The following is a 25,953-nucleotide window of genomic DNA, read 5'->3' as shown; positions in this document are numbered from 1 at the left end:
GACTTAAAATTGTATTTAGAATATATTTAAATTGGGTTGATATGGGGTTGTTGTTTTAATAGATTTTTGGAACAAAAATTGTTCATATTCACTTAATCAAATAAGTAAAACTTAATATGGGCTAAAATGCTTTATGCAGTCTGAGGAAATTCAAATGGAGTCCTGTGAACCTATGTGTAATTTATTTCTATTGTTTTCAAACATCAACGAGAGTCGTTTCTGCATTCTTACAGACTGAGCACTTGCCTGGGCTTTTATTCCCTTCCACACATTTTTTTCACTATTGTAGGACTTTGGCTTATATATTCATAATCAATTTAGGATATTCCAAGTGATTTGAATGTCTTAGAAAATCTGGACATATAATCACATTTTCTGTGTATAATTTCATATTTTTTATGAATACTTGCAAAAAAAAAGAAACAAACAAAAAAACTGAGAATAACTCGTCTATATTTATCACAAATTTATTTATTAAAAATAATTCTGAATACAATGCAATATGCATAATGAAATATTCTGTCCATAGTATAGTACAATGCACAGTATAAGACAGCTCTCTTGTCTTTTGTCCATAGCCTGACAAAATATATATATATATATTCATACTCAACAAAACATATTTTCTGTATATAATCTGTCTTACACTTTAGCATATAAACATGTAAGTACAGTATGAGTTCATAATGTGTATATTACACAACACTCAGTAAACCATCTAGGCCTTCTTCTGGGCAGCCAGTCACATCAGCCCTAATCAATCACAAGGCAAAGGCAACTTTAATAAAAGAGTGAGTTGTGGTGTTAATAATTAATTAGTAATAAATCTGCTGATCAGCCAATCACATTATGCCTTTAATAGTTTTTATTTGCTGGGCTATGGCCAAGGCAACTATGAAGGCTTTCTAGAGGCCTGCAATGTTGTTGACTATATCTGAAACGATAACTGTTTCATTCATCTTATAAAAGCAGCCACTGAAGGTCATAGAAAGAAAACATCTAAATGAATGTAAACTAGAAGAAGGAAGACGACAAAAAGTGCACCATCACAGTTGGTGGTACCATGTTTCACACTCACTCGTTTTTATACAGCTCCAGTTTTGTGTGCCAAGTGCCAACCACACAGTTTCTCAAGGAACACTAAATGGTAATCCATCTTGGTCACTTTACCCTGCATTTAAATTTGTAGGCCATACAAAAAGTTACAAATGGTCATTTTGTAAGGTTACCATTTTTGTTTTGTTCAGATAGCATTGATAGGTTTTGAATGAATTGTGGATGCAGGTCAGCAGCTATGGACACTGATCACATTTACTTTCACATTTACAGCATTTACTATACAGTCTTATCCAAGGTGAATTATAATTTACTCATGTTACCGATGCAAGTTTAAGCAGCTTTAGGGGTCCTGCCCAAGGTAGATCACGCTGTTTCTGCCTAGGTTGGGAATTGAACCCTAGTCTGTAAAGGTTTGGGCAAGACAGCAGTGTTCCCTATCGCACTATACCAACTACACTGACAAACTACATATAGTTTTGTTTTGGGCACTAGCACATGGCCAGCCAGCATCAGCAAGTACCAGCATAAAGCAGCTTAATCTGCCACATACAAAATACTGGTTTAAGCTGTTTGTTTCAGCAGAGAAATGTGCTGTTATCAGTGACAGTAGTGCAGTAGTAGTCATGTTTTCTTTGGCTTGGATATGATTTCTTTAACTGTAAATAAAATTGTAAATTATATCACCTTGTGAGCAAATTACAAGTATGCTGTTACCAGACAAGCAAAAATGTCCTGTATTGTATTAAGAGTAATTTTAATATATTTATGCCAAAAGGCAGTTATAGCTTTGGACAGATTCTTGGCAGGCACTGGGGAAGCATGTTTAGAGTGATGGTAAAGGATTATCATCTACGCACAGAACATTCCTACACATTTTAAGGGGAAAGGAAATATACAAACATTATGTAACTATTGACCATGAACTGGACCACACAAGTGTTCTTGTGTTTTCATAAAATCCATTATTATTACTTATTTAAAGAAAAGGCGCTCTTCTCTCTGCCTTACACCTACAGTCGTACGTTATACACATCATGCATCCCTCTACATGCTCTCGTAGATGAAATGCCCTACTATCACTTCAAGCTGATTGTTTTCAAAGGATAACATCTTATAGAATATATAGTATGTTTTCTATTTGTTATTATTGGTGTTTCTTAAAGCTTTTTCACAGGACAATTGAAATGCTCCAATAAAATATTTCAGTTAGAAGCAGGTGGTACAATGCATGTAGTTATATTCATTATATTGTAGAGTAAACTGACTGTATTTTAATATAGTCAAATGTAACATTTTCTGATATGTTTTTGTTCATTTTTAAAAGTCAAAGATGGTAATCATATAGTATTGGTAACCTTGTCTTGTTTACACATCACTCTGATAACTCATCTAGTGCATGGCACAGTATGCACTTTACAGACACCCAAAACTTTTTCAGAGTAGATTTCTACCATTCATATATGGACACATGTAATGGCACTACATTACTGGGTCCACTTACATAAACATATGAATGTTCTGTTGAACATTGTGGGCATCAAATATGAAGGTCATGTCCATTTTTTCATCCTGCCCTTTTCACATTAATCACAGATCATTTCCTCGTCCACATCTTCTTATCCTCCCTCTCTTCTCTGTCTCTCTGAGCCTGGTTCTGTACAATTTCAGCATGTCCTCCTCTTCAGGGAAATGTTGCCCCATCATACACCATCTGTTCAGTGTCCAGCAGGAAAACAATAGCAGACAGAGTGAGTATCACCACTGATAATGACCACTCCTTCTGCCACAGTACACTTTACTTTTAAATACTGCTTTTCAAATCTAAGTGGTAATAGGAATTCATTTCAGAATTGACTGATGAGATGGACTGACCTGATTATTACTAGTGAGGCCAGTAAAAGTCCACTTTTTGATGACCCAAGACGATCATAGAGCTCCTGTCTCTTCTGGACAATTCCACTGGGCCGAGTTCAGGCCTAGAGGGAAAAGAGACTAAATCTTATACACCATCTAATATACACATCCTATATCAATATATATATAGGGCAGAACAGTGGTCCCACTGTGGTCACACACACACTATTATGGGTAGAGCATTTATATAAAGGGTATTTTAACAACACTCACTATAAATGACAATCTTCTACTGGGAATATGTGGTGTTTAAGGGGTTTGTTTTTTTTTCTGTTTCAGAGTAGCCTTTTAATATGACACACATTTAATAATAAACTTGGTTCTGATGGCACTTTGAAATTGTAAATCTTTTAAGCTTTCTTTGTAACTAAAGTAAATAAAAAACCATATTTTCTACTGTTTAGGAAGAGGATGTATGCAAATGTATGCAAATAGTTCAGCTGTCCTTTTGGATATAACCCACAGGAGAAGAAAATCCCTTCTTGGGAGGAAACTATCTGGCGCACACATATCTCATCTAATGAGTGAAATACACACAGATTTCTCCTACTCCTCCAAGCATACCTTCAACCTGACACTGCAACCCCCCAACTATTCATCTGAGTCTGAGCCAAAGCATGTGTGAGGAGGACCACTGCTCACTTGAGAACTGGGTTGAGGGGGCAGAGAAATAGTTGCTCTTTTCACAAGCTGTTTTACTCCCCCTAGATTCCTCTACAGTCCCTTAAACAAGAGCTCATTATTAGTGTCCAGTGCTGCCATAGCCACAACATGCTAACAATACTATGGAAGAAAAACTATGCCACTTCATATAACATTGTACAAAAAGACACAAACCTGATCCTAGACCAGTGTCCTTAAACTAAGTTATTATTTAGATGAGAACTACCTCATGGCACTGGCTTATAACTACTTCGCTCACTCGCATACACTGCACCAAAATGGTGTGCTTTTCAGTGCTTCACATCAAAGACACTGTGTCTTCTTATTATGGCTAGGGGCTAGTATTTTCAGACCGAAGATGAAGGCTCTGGGACAATGTTGGTTAAAATACATCAGAATGAGTAATACCCACACCATAAGTGTAAGGGAAGTAAAGGACCTAATTCATAGAATGCCTACTATCCATTCACAGAACTCATTACTAGTCATCAGCTACCACATAAGCACAGTGCCAAAGTATTTGAAAGGAATCAGGGTATAGTGGAGATTAGGAAACTCAGGAAGCCTGAGTTTACAGTCTGCAGATGAGATTAAACTCTTATCAAGCAAAACACTCACATCAACTTCCACACAGCATCAAAGAGCTTACACACTAAACAACCCTATACTTGTTGATTTTTAAAAGCCACTAATTGTTTTGCCAGCTGAGGGAGGCTACGTGTGTAAACAGCATAGAAGGACATTGACTTTAGGACAGTATGTATTGAGTCACTTTGTTTACTCTTTGAAATATTTGTATGTGTATCTCAAGCAGAATTATATTTAGCTCCATTTAATCAAGTGTATATATATAATTTTTGATTAATCATTATTTATTGAGGTATTTCAAATCAATATACATTTATTTCTATATTATTATTATAAGTTAATTCTGGTCTGAAACCGCTTATACAGTTTAGGGTCATGGTGGGTTTGAAGCCCACCCGGAATCACTGGGCACAAGGCAGGAACACACTCTGGAGAGTGTGCCAATCCTTTGGAGGGTGACACACACTCACTCACATGCTCACACCTTATGGTCACTTTTGGAGTAGCCATTTCACCTACCAACGTGTGTTTTTTGGACCATGGGAGGAAATCAGGGCACCCTAAGGAAACCCATGGGGAGAACACATCAAAATCCTCACAGACAGATTTGTACCCACAACCCCAGGACCTTGGAGCTGTGTGACAGCGACACTACCTGCTGCACCAATGTGCCACCCTGCTTTTGACCATTTAAGTACAATATAGTTACATTTACCCAGGTAACCACACTTCTGGTATGGATTTAGGCTACTCAAGACTTGTTAGATATTAGCCGGCTGCTGATTGGATCATAAACTTCCACCTTAGTGTTGAGGTGTATAATTCAATAGGAATTTTGGTGGCTGCAGGTAGGAAGGGTGTGTGGTGGGCCCTATGTGAAGCTCTAATGGATTGGCATAAGATATTTTACATCTTATCTTGTGTATGTTTATAATTACATGTCTCATGCCTTTAGCGAAGATAGCTAAGCAAGCATAAATATCTGGCTCCAAAAACCAGAGGATAAAAAACAGATAGTTGCAATTATAATGCTATAATTGGCAGTCAACATGTTTTCCATTCTAGAAGTGGCCACAGTTCTCATTTAATATGTTTGCTTTAACATCCATTTACACCTGGACTGAGTCCCAGTTAATATCTTGTGTTGTCTTTGGCTTTAACAGTTCAGAGCTAATCACTGGTATCAAATGCTTTACACTTTTTAAAAGATGATTTACTGTATTTTCATTCACTTAATGAGGCCTTATGGAGAGATGGAATCATCCTGTTATTATTGGGGCTGATGGGCTGAAACTTGTACATTGTAATGAAAGCTTTTTTTACAGCCATCTGTAAAAAAAACTTAATCATGAGTTTTCAGGGCTGTCCTATTCATATTTCTACTGCATTTTCTATCCAATAAAAAACACTGATAAAAATCTGAATAACTGTTTACAGCATAATCCTGAGAAGTGAGTTCAACAGACATAGATCAGAGAAGAATATATGTTTGGACTCGTGTACCTGTACAGCTGTGGACATGATCTCTTGAGGGAGCCGGAAGATAGGCCCAACCTGCTCTGGTTTCTCAGCCTGGTTTTCTTCACGAGGTCTTTCACTCTTCCCCACGTATAGCTCTCTGCCTATAAATATACACAGCAGTGTCGAAAGTTACGGAAAAGTCAACAATTACAACATGTGACATGACATTTTTTGATCCAGTTACTGCTTTCTTTAAAAGAAATAAGGAGTTAGTTATTATATACATTCAGCACTTTTTTCAACATTCACCATTTTATATCTTTATAAGGACCAGAAAATGAATTGTCTTAATGCAGCAGTAACCCAAAAACCGCTCAGTGATCAGGGGACAGGCTATTGAACAATTTTTTCTGCCAGTTTTAGAGAGAAAAAAAAACACATTGGTGGGATATAATGCTGTTGTTATCTTGGTGTTAAGTGTCTTTTAATGAAGAAGTTTTTCTTGATGGGCCCACCCAAATGCCAAGGGGCAATAATCAGCAGCTTATTTTTTAGTTTATATGAGGAAATGCATCATTGTGTATGAGTTGGTAGTATGAGTAAGAGAGGAGTAGCCTCGAGTCAGGGGTTTATCAGTGAACTCACTCGTCTATGGGGGGAAGACAAGACCTCTGCGCTGTCACTCAGATATCTAGCCTCCCCCTCGGTGTAGCTTCTTCTGTTCATGCCCCTTCTCCATACAGGCACAACAGACTGGCATCCGCCCTCGCCTTCTGTCCGGGAATGAAACAGGATACACATCTTATCATGTTGCAGTTACACAGTCAAGAATTATCTCTGAGGGGAAAGAGCTGTTATGACAGATGTTGAAGTGAATCAGAAGTCCCTTGGGTCTTAGCCTGGGGTGTGCTGTGCTGCACTCTCACACGTGGACACTCTAACTTTAGCTTTCTCTTCTTCCCAAGGAAGAAGCCAAATATTCCAGAGGCCATGGGGTGTAATACAGTGTACACTGTGTTTTCCCTCTGTATGCCAAATGCCAGAAATTCATGATTACAAAAAAACTAATAATTTGTGATTCTCCCCCAGGAACACAGTTCTGTCACCCACCCACATGAGAATAATGTGAGACACTTGGAAAGCAAGCACAACAAAAACTTTTGCGCTGTTTGGACAGTATTCATTTCAACATGAGACCCACTGAGGGTGAACTTTTGGGGAATAGGCACCTGGAGTCCACACTGGTTAAGATGTGTAATATGAGAATTATATGACTCCATCACTCACACATAGCTCGAAAGTAAAAGTACATAAACATTCACTTAAGCAGGCTTTATGTGGTTAGTGCTTTCTTAATGAGGCCCAGATGGCCTTGGGTGTACTAATCAACCTGCGTTCAGGAACATTTAAACAAATGTTGATGTTCTTCAGAATAAAAACAAAGACTATATGCAGTCCTGGCATTCTTAGGATTTCTGGTTGGAGTTGCCAAACAGTTTCCTAACAGACATAAGTAACCTGTTTTCCCTCAGAAAACATGACGTTTGACTCACAAGATTCCCAGAAAATGAAAAAAATGAAGAGATGGTTTTCAACCATTATTTGCAGGTCTGAAATAATTTGTAAGATCTGTGGTGAGCTGGGATTGCTGTGGTTTTGCACTGACCTCTGAAGGCTGACCGGTGGGGGATGCGTGTGCCCTCTGGGATGGTGCTAAGGTCAGACAGTGTGCAGCTGGACACAGCAAGGCAGTGATAATCACTGCGAGAATGTCTCTTCTGCTCCTGAAAGGCCAGTCCAGCCGCTCCACAGTGACAGTGCTGTAAAAAGAAGTCCTGAAACACAGAGAAATAAAGTGATGTTTGGGAGTTCAAGGCCACATTTCTACAATTTAAAATCTAATTTAATGTAAGAGGCCCAATTTAATGTAAGAGAACTAGGTTAAGCTGTCACCATTTTCAGTTCCTTCAGTTAGGTAGTTAGGTTGTGACACTCAACTAATGCTGCTGAACCCTAAGAGAAAAGTGTAGGAATAATTCAGCTTATCACATCAAAATATAGTTGTTGTGATTCACACCCAGAAGTCAAAATATGTCCTCCAATAGTACATACTTGGTTCCAAGAAGAGACATCTGTTACATACAGTACCAGTCAAGTGTTTGGACATGCTCACTCAGGGAAGGTTTGCTTTATTTTGGGCCATTTTCCACATATAGTGAATATACAGGACCCGTCAAAAATGAATATTTCCATTTAATGGTTTTTCTTTGTTTTTTTATTATTTTCTACATTGTAAATAAATATGGAAGACATTAAAACTATGAAGGAACGCATGGAATTATGTAATAAACTGTTAAACAAACCAGAATATGTTTTATACTTTGATCTTCAAAGTGGCAACTTTTTTGCTTTGATGGCAGCTTTGCACACTCTTAGCTTCTCTCAATCAGCTTCATGAGGTCATCACCTGGAATTGTTTTCAGTAAACAGCTGTGGCCTCGTCAAGAGTTAATATTTTAGAACTGCTCACCTTCATAATGTGTTTGAGACCATAACCTGGGTTGTGCAGAGCTAGGGCTGGTACACAGTTCTATACAGTGACTAGCCCCATTCATGACTAATGAGAAGATGTCTCCACACTTTTGACTGGTACTCTATTTCTTTGACATAAAAATGGTCCAACCACCTTGCACCCAATGATTCCGGGCAGGCTCTGGACCCACCGTGACCCTGAACTGGATAAGCGGTAACAAATAATGAATGAATTAAAAAGAGAATTTAAAACGGTCCAAGCCTTGGTGCACTTGCATCATCTGGCAACAAAGGAGGCCAGATATTTTCTTTTCTCTTTACTATTATGGGATTTTGAATGAATATTGGCCAAAATTATTATTATTATTTTTTTATCATTTCCTTTTCTCTCACCCTTCTTCATCTTGTTTGTCTCTTCCTCCTACTCATCTTCCTCTCTCAAATTTTTCTCACCCTCACTATTCTGGTCTCTATCCATTCTCTCATTTCTCTCTATTTTTTCTGTTTTTTCTTTCCTCTCTTTCCTTTCCCATATTTCATTTCTCTATTTCGGTCTCTCTTCCTTCTTCTTATCTCTCTCCTCTCTGTCTCCACCTTTTGAACATTAGAAATTATGTTGATGGAGGTTTAAGGAAAAGTGAAGATTAGGTTCACTTTCAATTGATATGGGAATTACAGAGTTTAATTTACTATCTGTTCCAGGCTTTTCAACACATTAATATATCAAAGCAGCACTCCCATAGACCAGCACATCAAGCCAATACATCAAAAGTGTGATCAGCCACATCTTTTTCCTGTTATTATCCTGATCCTGGTGCTGCTGTGATGTGGCCTTTCACCCATATCATTAATAACATAAACAAATAGCTGGCTTTTTCTTTTACTATGCACTGCTGAATTATCCACAGGCAAAGATAAGCCATGGCCTAAAACAAGAAATACAGTCCATTCAATTATATTTGCGTACAGGCGTCAATATGAATAAACAGTGTATAAACAGTAATGAACAGTGCTTTGTGGTTCAACCTTATATACTGTAGGGGCAAGGTACACTACATTTTCAAAATATAGACACTAGCATAAGCAAAAATAAAGCTAAAAATGAGAGAGAGAGAGAGAGAGAGAGAGAGAGAGAGAGAGAGAGAGAGAGAGAGAGAGAACACCAAGGTGGCAAGTGCTTATTGTGTGATCTGTGAAGGACTTTGATGAGGACAAACAAAGGCCTGTGGTGCGGGTGGAGGAGGGGGAGAGAGGGTGAAGGCTGTGGGGAGAAGTGTCAGCTGCTCTATTATTACTCAGCCTGGGACACGTTTCAGCACAGTTTTTTTAAACTCAGCACAGGTGTTTTAAGTGTGTGATGGTGTGTTGCAGCCCACTGCCTTTTCATGCAGAAAACACACACACACACACAGAAATCAGAGGACCTGTCCCTCTCAGAGGAAGCGGTGTGGTCCACAGACTAGTGCCCACCTTAGAAAACATTGCTCTTCTTGAGAATATGACACCATGCATATGCTACTTACATTCATATGTTACATGTTATCCTTAATTATTAACATTACATTAAAGCTATATTAATCAAACGTACACATAATTTACAAATACACACACATATATACTGCTACCAATTCTGTCAGTTGTCTTGGCCTGAACTGAAAGGACAGAACCCTGATGCAGTATAATCCCACTAGACATCCACTTGGATGCTTTGGGACTGTAGAAATATTTAAAGATGGCCTTAAGAAAAAAAAACAAAACTAGATGAGGAACTTTGAAATGAGAGCATTTTTATTCAGAGTTCTAGACTAAGCCTCTCCCTCTGCCTCTCTCTCTTTTTTTCTTCACTTTGAAGTGAGGGTCCCCACTGAGCTTACTCACTGTGTCGTGGAAAGCTTTTCCGGAGCGAGGCCCGAGCTGACAGGGCCAGTTTAGAGCAGGCTTTCTGAAAAAGCATGAACAAAACTACTCTCACAAGTGGCCACGGCCTGTAAAGGGCAGAGAGACGTCCACACAATGCGCTGGCATGGGCCTTTAGTTATAGGCCAAAGGACGAACGTGGGACAAATGTGGGTGAAAGATGAGCATAGAAGAAGCCTGCATTCCACAGATGAAATTCTGCTCATAAAAATGTGTCCGTTTTAAAACACAGTCTGTAGCACCCATGAAGTATATTGAACAAAGAATAATAGCTGATATTGTAAACAGTAAAATACAGCTATTTAAGCAAATATGAAAATAGACAAGGCTATGCTTCCTTTTTATTTTACCCCATATGCCCCTTTACTCATTTCTATGACAAACAAGAATCCGATATTAATGTGAAGATTATACTGAATTAATGTACATTTCTTAGTTTAGGTACTGATGTTGGACAATCAGTTCAAAATCACAAACCCTCCCCCAAAGGTATTAATTGTGTTCAATCACTCCAGAGAACACAGCTAAATTGAACCCAGTGCTGAGGGGCTTCATAAGTCTCCAACAGACATTTAGCATTGAGCATGGTGACCTTAAGCTCAAGCAGATCTGCTCTGATGCGTTCCATTAGATTGTCAAAGCTTTTCTATGGAGATTGCACAATGTGAGTCTCAGCAAAGGGTGCACCTTAAATAAGCTGGAAAGTGTCTTTAAAAATATGGACATGTAGTGTATTAGAATAACCATCACATCTTCATACAAAGCCACATATGAAGGGAAATGCTCAACTGTCTGACCTTGTTTTCAGAGACCATCAACCACATTAAACAAAGTCAAAGAGCTGAGCTCTGTCATTGGGTATGTTCTGAAATATGTGGCCCATGTGTATATGTGTTGGGGAGGGCTGAACCCAGCTGTTCTATTTATTATATACACTTTCAACTGGTATGGGTACTTGCTCCTGAAGCCCATTCAGAACAGCTGGAATTACACTGGGGCAGCATGTGCAAATAATCCCTCCATTAAATATACAGATACAGCCATAAACCACATGAAGAACCACAACAAACCAAAAGAAGAACTACAACAATATCCCAAAACAGAACAGTGCTCCACAAATGGAACCAAGTTCATTAAAAAATGGTGCACATATTTATAGCCATCTTTAATTATGTTCAGTATTTAGATAAGCAATTAAGAATTGTTCATACAGGCTGTGTATGGGGTATGGGTGTTTCTTTGCTTCTTGCTAAACATGGGCACCTCTTATATATAATTGAATGGGCCTTAACTATGAATCACTAATATATATTATTCATTCATTCATTATCTATAACCGCTTATCCAGTTCAGGGTCGCGATTCCTACCTGGAATCATTGGGCGCAAGGCGGGAATACACATGCTAGTCCTTCACAAGGCAACAAACACATACACACTCACACTCACACATTCGGACCTACGGACACTTCTGAGTCGCCAATCAACCTACCAAAGTGCGTTTTCTTTTTTGGATTGTGGGAGGAAACCAGAGCACCTGGAGGAAACCCACGCAGACACAGGGAGCATGTCACACTACACATTTGGTCGCCAATCAACCTACCTTTTTTTGGATTGTGGGAGGAAACCGGAGCACCCGGAGGAAACGCACGCGGACACAGGGAGAACACACCAACTCCTCACAGACAGTCACCCAGAGATGGAATCGAACCCACAACCTCCAGGTTCCTGGAGCTGTGTGACTGCGACACTACCTGTTGCGTTACTGTGCTGCCCTTAATTATTATCATTATTACTAATATAATATAATATACTGTCTGTGACAGTTAGTTACTTAGTTAGTTTTGATTTTTCAAAATAAAATCACATATAAAACTACATAAAATGAATTTAAGTATTAAATGTATAAACATTGCAATCAAACCAAAACAATTACTGACTAAACTGACTGAAAAGGTGTATAGCTGAAGCATTATTCTTACTATGATACATTCTAAACCAGCCTTAAGACTAAATAAAAGCACTCATCAAACTGTTAAACATACCTCTTTAGTCTTTGTCATTTTGCTGTCCTTTTGCAGGCTGCATATCTGTTTCTGTAGTTTTAGGTTGTGTTCCTGGAGCTGGCCAATCTTCTCGATAAGCTGGCAGATGTGCTCTAGGTAGCCCAGGCCAGAGCCCAGAGGGTTACTCTGAGCCTGGTTCACCTGGAGGTAAAAAAAATATATATAAATGAGCATTTTCATAACATGGGACATGCAATATTATCCTGTAGATATGATGTTTAAACTCATTCAGCAACATTTGTTTCAGTGTCACTTGTTTCAAAGTAGGTAAAGGAAACACAACATTATTTGGATTACTTAAGTGGAAAATGTCTCCAAATTTGGGAGATAGGTAAAAAACATGGACATAAAGTGCTACAAAACTAAACTTGTAATCTTGAATTACAAATGAGATTCTGTGGCAGTTCAAACTGTAAATAAAAACTTCAGCCACATACAAACTTACTGTTCCACCTTAACACCTTCTGAACGTAAACAAACCAGGGAGAACAGAGTTTCCCTACCATCACAGACATGGGGAGGATGGTGGCTTACTAAAACCATTGCCCTTACATCAAATAAATTAATCAATAAATGATTGAAAAAAAAAAACAACTAAACACAACACAACTAAAATATACAACAATAGCAATAAAAAATGAAGAAAAAACACACTAAAGGCTCTTTTTAATGATTTTGCACCCCCAAAGCTGCCAGCAGGAATAGAGAACCCATGACACTGCCATGGTATTTATACGTTAACAAAGGAATTTATAATACAGGCTTTTAGAGCTTTGGAATCACAGTTAAAGCAGGTGTTTTTGCTTTATTAAAATAATTTAAAAACCCTTCTCCTTTTCACTGCCCTTTTAAATAGATGGATTCAAACCAGGAATCCAACAACCTGACTGAATGAGATTTTCATTAAGACAGACAGAATTACATCATTCCTATCCAGCTGAAACTGTGGGGTTACAGAGTCACATATCTTAAATTACAGTTTTCTTAGTCTCAGCCACAGATGCTCCTCCCACAAGTAGACGTAGAATCTGATACCTTCGGTGCATTAACCTGGCCTCATTGTCAGGATTCTACCAGCTTTCTGTGTATATGCACTTCAATGTATAATTTTCTACTGGCTCTGATACTGGTCCGGCGTGAATCAAAGACCACCTACTTCTACACGTCATGCCAAAATAACAGACTTGTGCTTGGTCCTCTTGCATATCAGTCATATTACTTTTCCTGCAATTGTAGGTGGTTCTTGGCCACATTAAGCGTGAGACAACAGTTTACTAGACTGTAAGGTTCATGATTGATTTATCGATCTTGTAAAGATTAGCACATTTAAATCTTGAGGTTTCCCACCACATTTCATTTAAAAACCCCATTTTTGTTGCTGCTTATGTTGTTGACATTTCCATTGCATCAAAACATACATACTCCAACACCAATAGAAAATTCCAGGTATGATACACTAAACAAGCAATCAGTCATTTTCTGTAGTAATTATTATCACATTTTCAAACAGTTGTTATACTGGCACCTACTGGTGTCGAAATTAACCTTTTCTAAACCTATTTCAAGCTTGGCCAATGACATTTAAAAAGCATGAAAAGAGAGGATATATATTATTTTGGAAGACTGCTAATTGCATGAAAGTAGAGGCAGAAACTAAACAACTCGAGTTAAAATTTAGTTCTGTGGTAATTGAAACAGTGAATAAATACTTAAAAATAAATTAAACTTCAGCTACTTACTAACAACAGTCATTTTTCTCCTCAAACATACTGTTCCAACTTAAAAGACACAGAGTTTCTGAATATAAATAAACCAGAGAGAACTGCCACTCCCCACACTCAGACCGGTAGATTTATTTTAAATCCAATGCTATATCATATGAGAGTGGGAAAGACGTTAAAGTGAGTTAAACGTGATCCTGACCACACTGGTTGAAGTACAAAGCAATGACCGCTATTGTTTGTTTGTTGATTCATCTTGCCACCACTAGCTTGAAAGCTGCAGATGTGCACGAAATTTGAAAAGGAAATTTCAAGCAAATATTTATACAATGATCAACATTCCAAAAAGTGTCCCAACAAAAGCAGGATGTGAGCTCAGGTCGAGGGACCTTTTTTCCCTGCAGAAAGCTTTTCCGCGGCACTCACGTCCAGTTGAGTCCGGGTCCTCTGCATTAGTGGAAACAAAAAGGCTAAACAATAGAAGGCAAAGTCATAACAGGGAGCTAAAATGCTGGGAGCTGACATCACTGATTTCCTTTGACGGAGTTTGAGATCCTTAGGAGGTCACCCTTATGTTGAAGATCATGATCTTTACTCAATTATGTTATGATACATCGCCCGCGAAACTTTCAGACTACCAGCAATTCTGTATAGAATATACATATAGATACCCTTTTGTAAACATGTAACTTATTTAATATTCCCTTTTTAAATGTACTTTTCAGACCTTTAAATCATAAGGGGCTCTCCTCATTCTCTTTTATACATAGTTTAGTACAGATTATACAGATTACTGTATATATATTATATATACACATCAGGATGCAGTTATAACAGTTTTAATCACTGTAGCATGACTGTTTCCGATGCAGTGCCATGTGAGGACTTGAAGGTCTTGCTCATTCAACAATGTTGTCCAGCCTTACCCTACATTGGTGTTTCAGTTTTCCTGAATGATTTCTAAATAAGTACTGGAGATGATAAAAGACCAAAATTATTTGGCATTTCGCAATGAAAATGCTCTTTTTTAATTATTTGACTATTCTCTACTATATGAAGCACCTATTTTTACTTGCACAGAATGAACCTTGAGCTCAGTGATTCCACGTAGGCTCTGGACACACAGCACCCCTGAACTTGATAAGCGGTTACAGACAACGAATGAATTAATTTTACTGTAATTTTGGCCCTTTTATTTATATTTACAAAAGTAGGTTCGTGAAAACACTGCAAATGTTTTCTTAGTACTTTTGTCAGTTAAATAAAGAAAATTTGATCAAGAAAATGAAATATCACAGATTCTTAATATGTAGCCTTTTAAACTATGTATAAAATGTTATGGAAATGGGGTTTGTACATACAGACACACAAGCACAAATATAAATACACACACACACACACACAGAGTGAAGAGGATATGAGCAAGTCTGTCATTAGTAGTCTTGGGCTACTGTTTCCTGGCCCTGATGAATGCAGAAATGTAAAAGATGTTATCACTCTTTCTGTGTTCAGCATCCCCAGTGACCCATGTGAGGAGAAGGGAAGACCGAGGGGGTCGGGAAAGCCCCCTCCCTTCCTATTCACTTCCTCCCTTCTTTACCCCTCAGACAAGAAGAGCCAAAATTTCACACAGAACACACAACAAAACCAAACAAGACTGGAGCCTCTTTTGTTGCTTTATGATCTGAAAGTAAAAAATTTTTTTCATGAGCAACGTTTTTCCAGCTGGGGTTCAGAATAAATAGCAACATCTGTTTCTATGGGGATTCTTTTTCGGGTGGATTAGCATTTCTGTGACTATATTATCTTGTTCTTATCAAACCAGAGAAGAAAATAAATCTATTCAATACTACAGAGAGGAAAGTGAATTTATAGCCCATCCCTTTCCCAAACATGACACTATTGTTGTGGAATGAGGAGCCAGATGTGGGGAGTGGGCAGAGATCTGGAAAAAAGTATTATTTAATAGTATTTTCTACACAGCAGAGAATAAAAAAAACTGACTGGATACTTTATCGAGCTTGAACAGTTAGTGGAGCTACTGTTGAGCTACATCAATGAGCTGTGTTTGTCTACTGTAAGTAATTATATGATGCTTGCTGACTACCTTATGCTGATGTATTTACAACATGATATAAACATTTAGACTGAGACTCAGTGCTCGTCAAGTGGAAAAATTCTAGCCTCAAAAACAAACCAAAAAAAAGCTTGTGCAGACATCAGAATGGAGTAAACACTGCTTTTGAGTATTCCACATTACTTATTTGAAAGGCAGAATTCATACATAAAGGTTTATTTATGCCAGTTTATCATTGTAGATAATTTATGATACAGAAAAAATGGTCACAGAAATTAGGCACAACTGAAGATAAAAGCCATTTTGTTATTTTACACCTTTGGACATTATTGCCATGGCTAAATGGTTTGAAAAGCATAGTTGGGACTGAAAGGTCGCTGTTTCTGTTCTCACAATGGCAGGAACATCGACAAGGAAACATTTCTTCTTTTGCAAACTACTTTATACTTTTTTATTATATAAGACTACTGAGATATATAATCTACAAATATGTCTGTAATTTACTAAGCTGTGCACATTCTATTGAAATCTTGATGGTAAGTTGACATGCTCTGTCAGATTTGAGGTGTCAGTCAGAGGTTAGCAATTGGACGTGACATACACTGCTTAGCTCTCTGTACCTAATTCATCACTAGATGAAAGCCTCTCCCCTGTGCCTTTGGAATGGAGGGTACTGTCTGGATGTTTATATGCTCCAGCTGAGGAATTCTGCCGTACCATGGGCTCAAGAGCAGGAGGGGGCAGGCAGCGTGGTAATAATGCTGTCTTCATTCCTTTACACCATCATATTTCACCCTACACATCCGTCATATCCAGAGCAAAAAAAAAAAAAAAAGTTATGTGGATCCTCAAACAGACAAAACCACATGTATGAAACCCAGAAGAACATACTGCTTTGCCTTTGGCTTTTAGGCTCAACCACACTAAATCTTTGCTTTCTTTTTATGGCGCCTAATTGCATTTAGGAAAAAAAAATACATTAGGGCTTCTTAGAAATATTGTAAATACTGAACCCTGACCCGGCTGTATGAACCATGCTTCACCCACAGATATGTTCTTTGCTAAATGCTTCCAGGTTGGATGTGATTCACATAACACTGATTAAAAAAACAATTTGACCAAACTGTAAATTTTGAGCCTCTAGTTGACAAATGGTGTGCTATCGTGTTATTACTGGGTGTTTCTGTGGAATGTGTGTATAGCTAATCCGTACTAGGTAAGTAAAAAATAATTCAATGAAATTTGCTTGGAAATCTATGTGCAAAGTCCTCTCTTATGTACACTATATGTCAAAAGGTTTGTAGGCACCTACAAACACGAGTACATGAGCTTCAGGGCCATGATGCCCAACATCTTGTGTCAGCCAGCGGGGTTGTGGAACACTGAAAAGGTGTCTGGACTGATGAATCACCCTCCAGTATATTTGAGATGAATTGTGGTGGCAGTTGAGATGAAGAACTAATTATCCAATAGGTTAATTTGACCTCACTAAAGTTTATGTGGCTGAACAGCATCAAATACTCACATATTAAAAACTGCCTTTATTCAGTCAAATGAATCTTCACTGCTGCCCTGTGTCCTGCTCTCATAAGTAGGAAACAAATCAGATTAGCATTAGAGAGAGTAGCCCTTTGAAGTTGCTGTTTCTGAAGCGGATGGGGAAAAAAACTCATGGCCCCTTTCCAATATCCCTTTCCTCAGTCCACAGCGCTCCGTTTAGTGGGCAGAGGAATTAGTTTATTAGGTGTGCTGACAGGTGATGATGAGAATGGAGTTTACCGCCCAGTCTGCTTGTCGTCACTGTGCCCCTGAACCAGGCCAACCACTACTACTGCTTCAAACCAGTAAGATCTGCCACTCACCTGTGCTGAAAAAGATCCATAAGCTATAAAAGGAGCTTTATCTCGGTAAATATGTGAGTAATTTGAGCCTTTTAACACCTGTTTGATGCAGGTAGGCTGGGCTGGAGGCTGCTGAAGAGGAGGACATGGCTCAGATGAGAGAGAAAAGTTTGGCTGTGCTGCCTGTAATCGTCACAGCCATCTGCACAGTCACTCAGCACAGATGAACAGGTGCTGGGTGATCGGCGGCTCCATGAAAAGGAAGGAACACTGCACTGCACATCCATCCATCTATACACACCTTACTGTACTGAGACACATCCCAGAGAACACTGCATACATGTCCTACAAAATGACCTCAACTTGTTATAGCACTAAGCTCTTCTCAGGTTATTTAAGTGCCAATGCATGCATAAAGATAAACCATTTTTTATATCGTCCAGGTTTGTAGAACTTTATTCCTAATTTTAAACTGTGACCAGTTCCACTCCATCAGTCAGTCAACCCCAATGACACAGTGTCTCCAAAATTCTGAGTGTGAACGCATGGTTCCTCAACCATGGACGAGCCATCACACCACCTTCTTTGGAACTGCTGTTGATGCAACAAGGAGAACACAAACTGTCCAGATTGGACACATCAGCTAACAGAAGCTCATGCTAGCTAGAGAGATGGGGGAGAGAGGTAGGACAGGGGGGGCAATCTTACCCACCCAGAAAGCAAGGTCAATAGTGCTCTAGGACTCATGGCTTTGGATGGCTGAGGAATCACTGGGGAATGAACTTGCAATCTCCTGGTGATAAAACCAACATTGTATTGATTGGAAATAAAAATCACTTTTAAAAGTTATGCAAATACGAGATACTTTAGAATGCACCTGCTTTGAATGCTTGGACAAATTGACATGAGAGAAAGACTGGCCAAGTTCAACAACAGTGAGATTTAATCCCTGAAATCAAAAAATTTGAACAAAAAATAATAAATGAATTTTAGCTTAAAAATGTAAATCTAATGTGTTATTATTCCACGTGCCAGAAGGCATAAATAAAGCCTCTTGTGCCAGTTTAATATGAAAAGAGGAGGTGCTCAGCTCTTCAGAAAGTTAGTAGCTTCTTGGCACTGAGCACAGCTGTCAGGTGCAGCAGAGGTGGAGTTCATTACCAGGAAAAAGAAGGAGTTTCTTTTTTTCCACTACGTGAATGAGAATACTGTTCCAGCGCTTCGATGAATGTGTATGTGTGTTTATGAATGGATAATGTTTTTTTTTTTCAGTCACACTGGTCATGTCTTCACAGGTCTTCACATATATTCCCTGTCTTTGTTTTTGTTTTCATAGCTGTCTCTGAACTGCTGAACTTCAGAAGGTTTATTCATAACTTGTTTCCACCCCAATGACAGTTAATGACTTCTGACATCCAATAGTGTCTGGATGCAGGTTTGAATTTCCTGTTTACTTTATACACATTACTAACTATCTCACCCTGAAACAGCAAGCTAACTCTTTAATCAACATGTGAGGTGAGGTCTTGGGCTGGTGCTTATTTATGGAGAGCCCTGAAATATCATTAGCTTTAATGTCACTTGAGGATAGCGGTCCAAGAAGGAATTTTATGGAGTGATACTTGGTCACCTAATGCATCAGTTCTCAAGCATTTTTGGTCTGAAATTCCCTACCCAAATACTAAGCACCACTGCCAAAAAATAAAAAAAAATAATTAATTCCTTCATCTTCTCTAACCACTTTATTATGTTCAAGGTATCAGTGGGGCTGGATTACTTGGCACAATATGGGACAAACACTAAAGTAATGTGCCAGTCTATTGCAGGACATTGCACACTCGCCAAGTGAAAATCTAAAATATTACAATTTAACAATATTTAAGACAACTATCCCATGTAAAAAATACAGCCTTTTTTGATACATTCATTCATTTATTGTCTGCAAGTGCTTATCCAATTCAGGTTGCGGTGGGTCCAGAGCCTACCCAGAATCACTGGGCGCAAGACAGGAACACACCCTGGAGGGGGGGCCAGTCCTTCACAAGGCGACACACACTCACACCTAGGAACATTTTTTTTGTCACCAATCCACCTACCAATGTGTGTTATGGGACGGTGGTACGAAACTGGTGCTCCCGAAGGAAACCCACGCAAACACAGGAAGAACACACTCAGACAGTCACCTGGAGCGGAATTGGAACCCACAACCTCCAGGACTGTGACACTACCTGCTGTGCCACCATGCTGCCCATTTTTAGATACAGACACTACACACAGATTTTAATAAACAGACAACATAAAAAATAACATATATGTATATAAAGCTTTGGAAATTTTTGCGCCCCCCTTATTGATCATTTGTAAAATTGTTCCAAAATACTACACTTTTTTTCACAGCACCAATGTTATTTTTTACCTTGAATGCAATGTCCTTGTTTACACTGATCTCAACTGTCCCAGTGACGTCCTACATGTGTTACAAATCTACTTGTATAAATTTGGACATCATCCTAAGCCTTCAAGCACATGAAAATAACGCTGTGTAAACTGTTATAGTTACCTCACTAAGCCTGCAGCACTCTTCCATGTACTCATCCAGACTGTCGCTCGTTGTGCTTTTCCTCAGAGACTGCTGTTGTGATTCTGACCCTGTGTCGTCATCATAAGCTTTGATGCAGTGGTTCCTTGACCCTGTGTCTTCAGCAGTTTCACTCTCCACTATCTCCTCCAAATCATTCTCATGGATCTCAAAGCTGTTCCTTAAGGGTCCATCTTCACACCTTTCAGAATCTCCAGTAATCTCTGGTAGGATATTATCAGTTTGATTCTCTGGTCTGTTCTCTAATACTGTCAGATTATCTTCTTGATCATAAATGCAAGACGTTTGCTCAGCTTCTAAGGACCCTGTGCTCTGTTCTAGTAAAAGAATAGGACTGCTGGAGGGTATGGGAGGGTTTAGAGTTCCAGAGTCACATGAAGACTCTCTGCTGTGAACAACAAAGCTCTGCTCCGAGCCGGTCGGAGTGGATGGAGAGTTGGCTCCACTGGGCATCTCCACCCCAGAGTCCTCTGACTCAAATTTGTACAAAATTGGCAGCTTGGAATCTGCAAAAATTGCAGACAGATATTCCTTCTTTGACTTTTCCAAGCTGGACTCAGCTGGAGCACTGTGAACAGAGATGGCCTCCTCAGCCTGAAGTGGGGCAGACATGTCCTGCTCGGACATTGACATGGAGACAGTGGACACAGAGTCCTCAGCATTGAGAAGTTTCTCCTGGAGGTTGCTGAAGAGCTTCATCTTGGTTAATACAACATCATTTTCTAAAGCGATGTCTCCTTTGCCTGTGAAAAAAAAACAGGAAATATGGTTTGGTTCCAAACTAAAACATATAACACTATTAGACTCATTATATACTCTATGTTCAGCTACTTTAAGGTGCCCCACTATGAATACCGAGATTGTAAAATCTCCATAGAACTTATGATTTGCTACAGTTGTCAGCAGAAGATGAGCTTATGGCTGCTATGCTTAAATACCAAGCATCAGCTAGAGGGGCAATAATGATGGATCACCATTCAATACATATCAGAACTCTATCAGAACTACTACTATCAGAACATACCTGAACTCTCTTATTTTCTCATGAGCCTAAAATATTTTTTTCCAATATTTATCCAACCCTCGTCCTGGAAGACTTTTTTTGTAGTAAAAAATCTAAATCTAAGTTTCAGAAGACATACAGGATTTCACAAATGGTCAGCCATATAATAGTACATCACATAGTGTGCTAATATAACAAAACAGCTTAAAAATGTTAGAAGATGGGGCTGTGTTCCAGTGTTGCATAGTTTAGGAAGGAAGGAAGGAGAGGAATTTTTGACCGCCCAACACTTGAGTCAATTATTAAACAAATGGGAGAATCTTCCAAATACAATAATAACACATCCAGACTCCTCAAATTTTTGCTGTGCATCTAAACATTATAATATGGCAAAAGATGGTTCTTATCTTATGTGGCAAGAGGGTTCTTAATGACAGAGAACTTAGAACATTGGTATTTGAAAAATGCTCTCATCCAAAGAATTGCTACATTTTTCCTACTTTTGGAAGCTTCCCAACTTTAGCCTAAATCTCTCCTTACACTGCCCAGCTATCAGCTTTCAAATTATATAAGGAGACAGGTATTCAGAAATTCTGGCATGGTGCTGAAAGCTTATATCTTACTATAAAGCATTCTTTAGCATTGCTGTTCCAAGAAGGGCCCAGAAAGCAGTGAGGCCAAGGCTACATCTCTGTGCTGCACAGAACTGTCAAGCTTTGATCTTTTGGGCCGTTTAATGCTATTATAGGGTTCAATCAAATGTGGCATCCCTCATTCTATCCATCAGCAATGTGATACCTTTCAGGTGTCTGTGAAATATTCCTTTATTCTTACCATTTTCAAAGCCCATTAAAGAGGGCCTCTATCATGCTAAATGACAAGCTCCATACATTAAACGTTTAAGAGATTTAGCGGCAGACTAAGCATGTATTTGAAACTGTAATTAAAACTATCATTTGAAGATTCCCTGTGGGCTTGAGAGAACACTATAAACAACATGTCCATATACACTACATGTTCATATATAGTCTGTATATGTTCATTGGATGTCCATATACACAATATGTTCAAACCTTATAGAGGCTCTTTATAGTTAGTGTATTTATTTATGTACTCTTTGTGGAAATGGATTTCCACAATGGAGCATACACCAATTATACAGTCTGCACACACACACACACACACACACACACACACACACACACACACACACACACAATAAACTGCTTGGGACGCACCAAAGAAGCTTTATGTAAGATTAAGTTTACTATATTCAATCCAAGTGTTCACTAAATGATTTAATAGCCACTCTAGACACCTTGGATGAGTTAGAGTGGTGTCTGTGTTCCAAAAAATACACTCAACAACAGTACCTGACCTGACAAATGCCTCTGAATACCATCAAATACTCACAGAAATATAAACATATCTAGTCTACAGCCTTCCTAGAAGATGAAATGTTGTTTCAACAGTAAACGTTTACAAATGACCTATTTCAGAAATGTTGAAGGAGCAAAGTGTCTATAAACTTTTGACCTTACAGGGTACAGCAGACTGTACTAATATATCAGAAACAGGAAATTAGAAACCACATGATGTGGACATTTATTTTAAATGAACTCTTTAGCTGTGGATATAATGATGTAAACTCTTAATTCACACCCAGGCAACGTCACTGACAGGAAAAGGCAGTAGGATTGTAAGAAGGATCATAATTAAAGCTGATTCACAGAAAAGCCAGCATTGTGAGTACTAGAATCTGACTGAGAGTGCATAACCATAACTTAGTGTTTAATTAATTCACTTTGAATGTGAAGATGAAATTTTCATGATTTGTCAGTGTTTGACCTATCTTTGAAAATAACCACAGCCAGTTTGTTTGCTTCTCACACTGTCAATGAAATCCCGATTCCATTGTTTTCAATTTCTCAGCGAATAAAACACAGGCGGCTGAAGTCCACCCATATTTTCCCTGAGAAAAGAATCTGTTGTGATAAAGTTGTTTTCAGATTGGATAGTGGGCTCTGTGAAAACAGCGATAGTGTTTCAATCATGTGAGGTCATAAAAACTTTGCTTCTGGCCCAGGATCCCACTGAAAACAATGGTTGTGTTTTCCCAGGTTTTTTCTCATGGACTCTCCCAAAAGAAACCCTCAGGCTGTCAATATAAGCCCTATAATATAAACCTGGATTTGATACTGAGTGCAAATATAATCAGTTTCATTAGAAAAATGAACATGAGGATGTTGGTTATGTTTCAGTAATCTGGATCCATGAATCAATTCAGTAATGTAAACAAAACTGAATTGATTCATGTCCAGAACATTGATTAAGTCTTGGACTGCATTGCAGAATAAATGATGAATAAGCGTAGAAAATTCTGTTTGATTCTGAAGTGTTTTTCTAAAAAAAAACAGTGCCACTTCTACACAGCCTGGTAAAGCTGGCATTTATAACCCACTTGTATTGCACAATCTGTATTGGGCATGGTGACCAATGGGGATTAATATGCTTTTTCCAAAGCATCTCATTGTGTTGACAATGACTTTCTATGCAGATAAGTGTGCATTTCTATCAAGTGAGGTGTGATGGACAAGTTTGACAAGCCAAATACTGGCAAGATGATTATTAGACTGTAATGTACCTTACAGTTAATTAAAAAATTAAATTGTTATTGCAGCTATTGTTTGTGCCATCTTGATGAGCACAAATTTAATGATTGAACAATTATTCATCTTTTTTAATAGGATTTTTGTCAAAGGCTGAGGCCAGTTCCTAGAAATGTTGGGTACACTGTGTGTTTCTCTTTGTTGTGTGCCTATGTAATTAGATTAATGGGACTTCTTTGTCCTATGCTTCAGCTGTCACATGTGGAAAGTATTTCTCTTTCTTGCCCTGAAGACTTAACTGTTCAAAGTGTTTTATAGCTAAAGACCTCCACATTTCCTGTTTGGTGAATGATTCAAAACACAATGAAATAATTTACACAATTTTTTGGTGTTGATGTGCATAACACCAAAACTTTTCCAGCTTCAGTGTTTAGTTATATCTCTCATGCATAATGGAAAAGCTGTGTCATGAACTTTGTATATAGAACTCTAACCACTATAGGGTGAGTATGTATTTACTCTGTAATGCTTTGTATGAGAAGCACCTCATAGAACTGGCTTAGCCAACTCATTCACACACACACACACACACACAATGAAAATAAATGGGTGCTATTCAATGTTTCGCATCACAGACACTGTGTATTTGTTTTACATGTATTGTATGTGATTTCCTTTTGTTGATTTTATAATTTAAAAACCTTTTCATTCTTAGTTGATGAGCTGGAGTTAAACTTACAAGAATAACACTATCGTGTCAAGAGAGGACCCTAAAGAACTCAGACCTGTAGGTGCACAAAATTGAGACTGGCCACTACATTAAAAAGATCACATTTTCCTAGTGTAGAATTCATGGTGAATGATACTGTGTATTTTGAGTCTGAACAGCTGTGATAATCCAGTAATTGGCCTTATCGTGTTATGCTCGTCTAAATCTGGTGTTATCACTAGTAGTGTAATTTGTACTGTCAAATTTCTCACTGTGGACCAAGATAAACTAATTGAGAGAGTCAAAGCCCAGAGAGGATGATCTAAAGAAATGAGGGTCCCAAGGCCACTTAAAACATTGATAACCACACTATATACAAGAGGAACAGATAACATACTCAAACACACTGTAATTGGATTCCTGGAGCTGGGGCCTCCTCAAAAAAAAAAAGTTAATTCACTTTAAAGGGTCAGTTACAAAGGTCTGTTAAGCCAGATCCACATAGTACAAAATACTAAAACTGCTGATGGCGGAGCATTTTTGGTGCCACTCTCTAGGAGAAAGCAATCTGCATCTCAATCCCCCCAGGTTTTCAATTAACATCTCTGAGACCTGGCGGCCAGTACAGAGAGATCAAACAGTCCCTTGCCCAGCCCCTAGCAGGCAGGAATGTCAGTAATGCTGAGGTCCTATGTGTGCCAGAGTATGAATGCATTAAAAATACAAACAAGGGAAAAAACAAAGTTTAATACCATTGTTGGCTGGATTGGAGACCTACATATTTCCACTTCTTATCACCCTGGAGGTTTCATGTCTGCAAGCCAATTATTTTGAAAGCATCCCAATTCATAAAATCCAGGTAAAAATTTTAAAACAGCCCTGTTTACATCCACCATCTCCACTGGCCTTCAACAACACCTTAAAAACACACAAATTTTGTGTATAGCTTCAAACATGTTTTCCTGACCTTGTTTTTTTGTTTCCATTTTTTAAGCGATACATGTCCCACCTGGAGCAGTTGTTTGGCTTCAGGGGGAAAGATCTTTCTCCATGTCCTACTGGCAAATGCCTCACATTTTTAAGCTGATAAAACACTCAGTCCTCACTCAATTCTTCTGGAGACTTCTGCTTTTGGTTTTTCAACCTCAGCGATGATTAGGAATGCAGGGACACTGATATGCTCCAGAAGGACACCA

The 25,953-nt window shown here is 38.5% G+C and overlaps 1 protein-coding gene across 2 annotated transcripts in view; it reads right to left on the bottom strand.

Moving 5' to 3' along the window:
• Positions 1-490: 490 nt before the first annotated feature.
• The window catches only part of si:ch211-250c4.3 (uncharacterized protein LOC100535981 homolog), a 44,370-nt gene continuing 18,907 nt past the window's right edge, over positions 491-25,953 (bottom strand). For both annotated transcript variants that reach the window (XM_066679362.1, XM_066679364.1), the window contains exons 2-8: positions 20,398-21,179; positions 12,178-12,339; positions 7,352-7,520; positions 6,331-6,458; positions 5,728-5,846; positions 2,932-3,035; positions 491-2,770 (exon numbers count right to left, since the gene is read on the bottom strand). In XM_066679362.1, the coding sequence (XP_066535459.1) occupies positions 2,942-3,035; positions 5,728-5,846; positions 6,331-6,458; positions 7,352-7,520; positions 12,178-12,339; positions 20,398-21,179 (1,454 nt within the window). In that variant the 3' untranslated portion in view covers positions 491-2,770; positions 2,932-2,941. The remainder of the gene's footprint in view (positions 2,771-2,931; positions 3,036-5,727; positions 5,847-6,330; positions 6,459-7,351; positions 7,521-12,177; positions 12,340-20,397; positions 21,180-25,953) is intronic.

The sequence above is a fragment of the Hoplias malabaricus genome, chromosome 8 (assembly GCF_029633855.1).
Source record: "Hoplias malabaricus isolate fHopMal1 chromosome 8, fHopMal1.hap1, whole genome shotgun sequence".
Taxonomy (NCBI): Eukaryota; Metazoa; Chordata; class Actinopteri; order Characiformes; family Erythrinidae; genus Hoplias; species Hoplias malabaricus.
The sequence above is the reverse complement of the archived record's forward strand: the minus strand, read 5'-3'. Positions and strand labels throughout refer to the sequence as shown.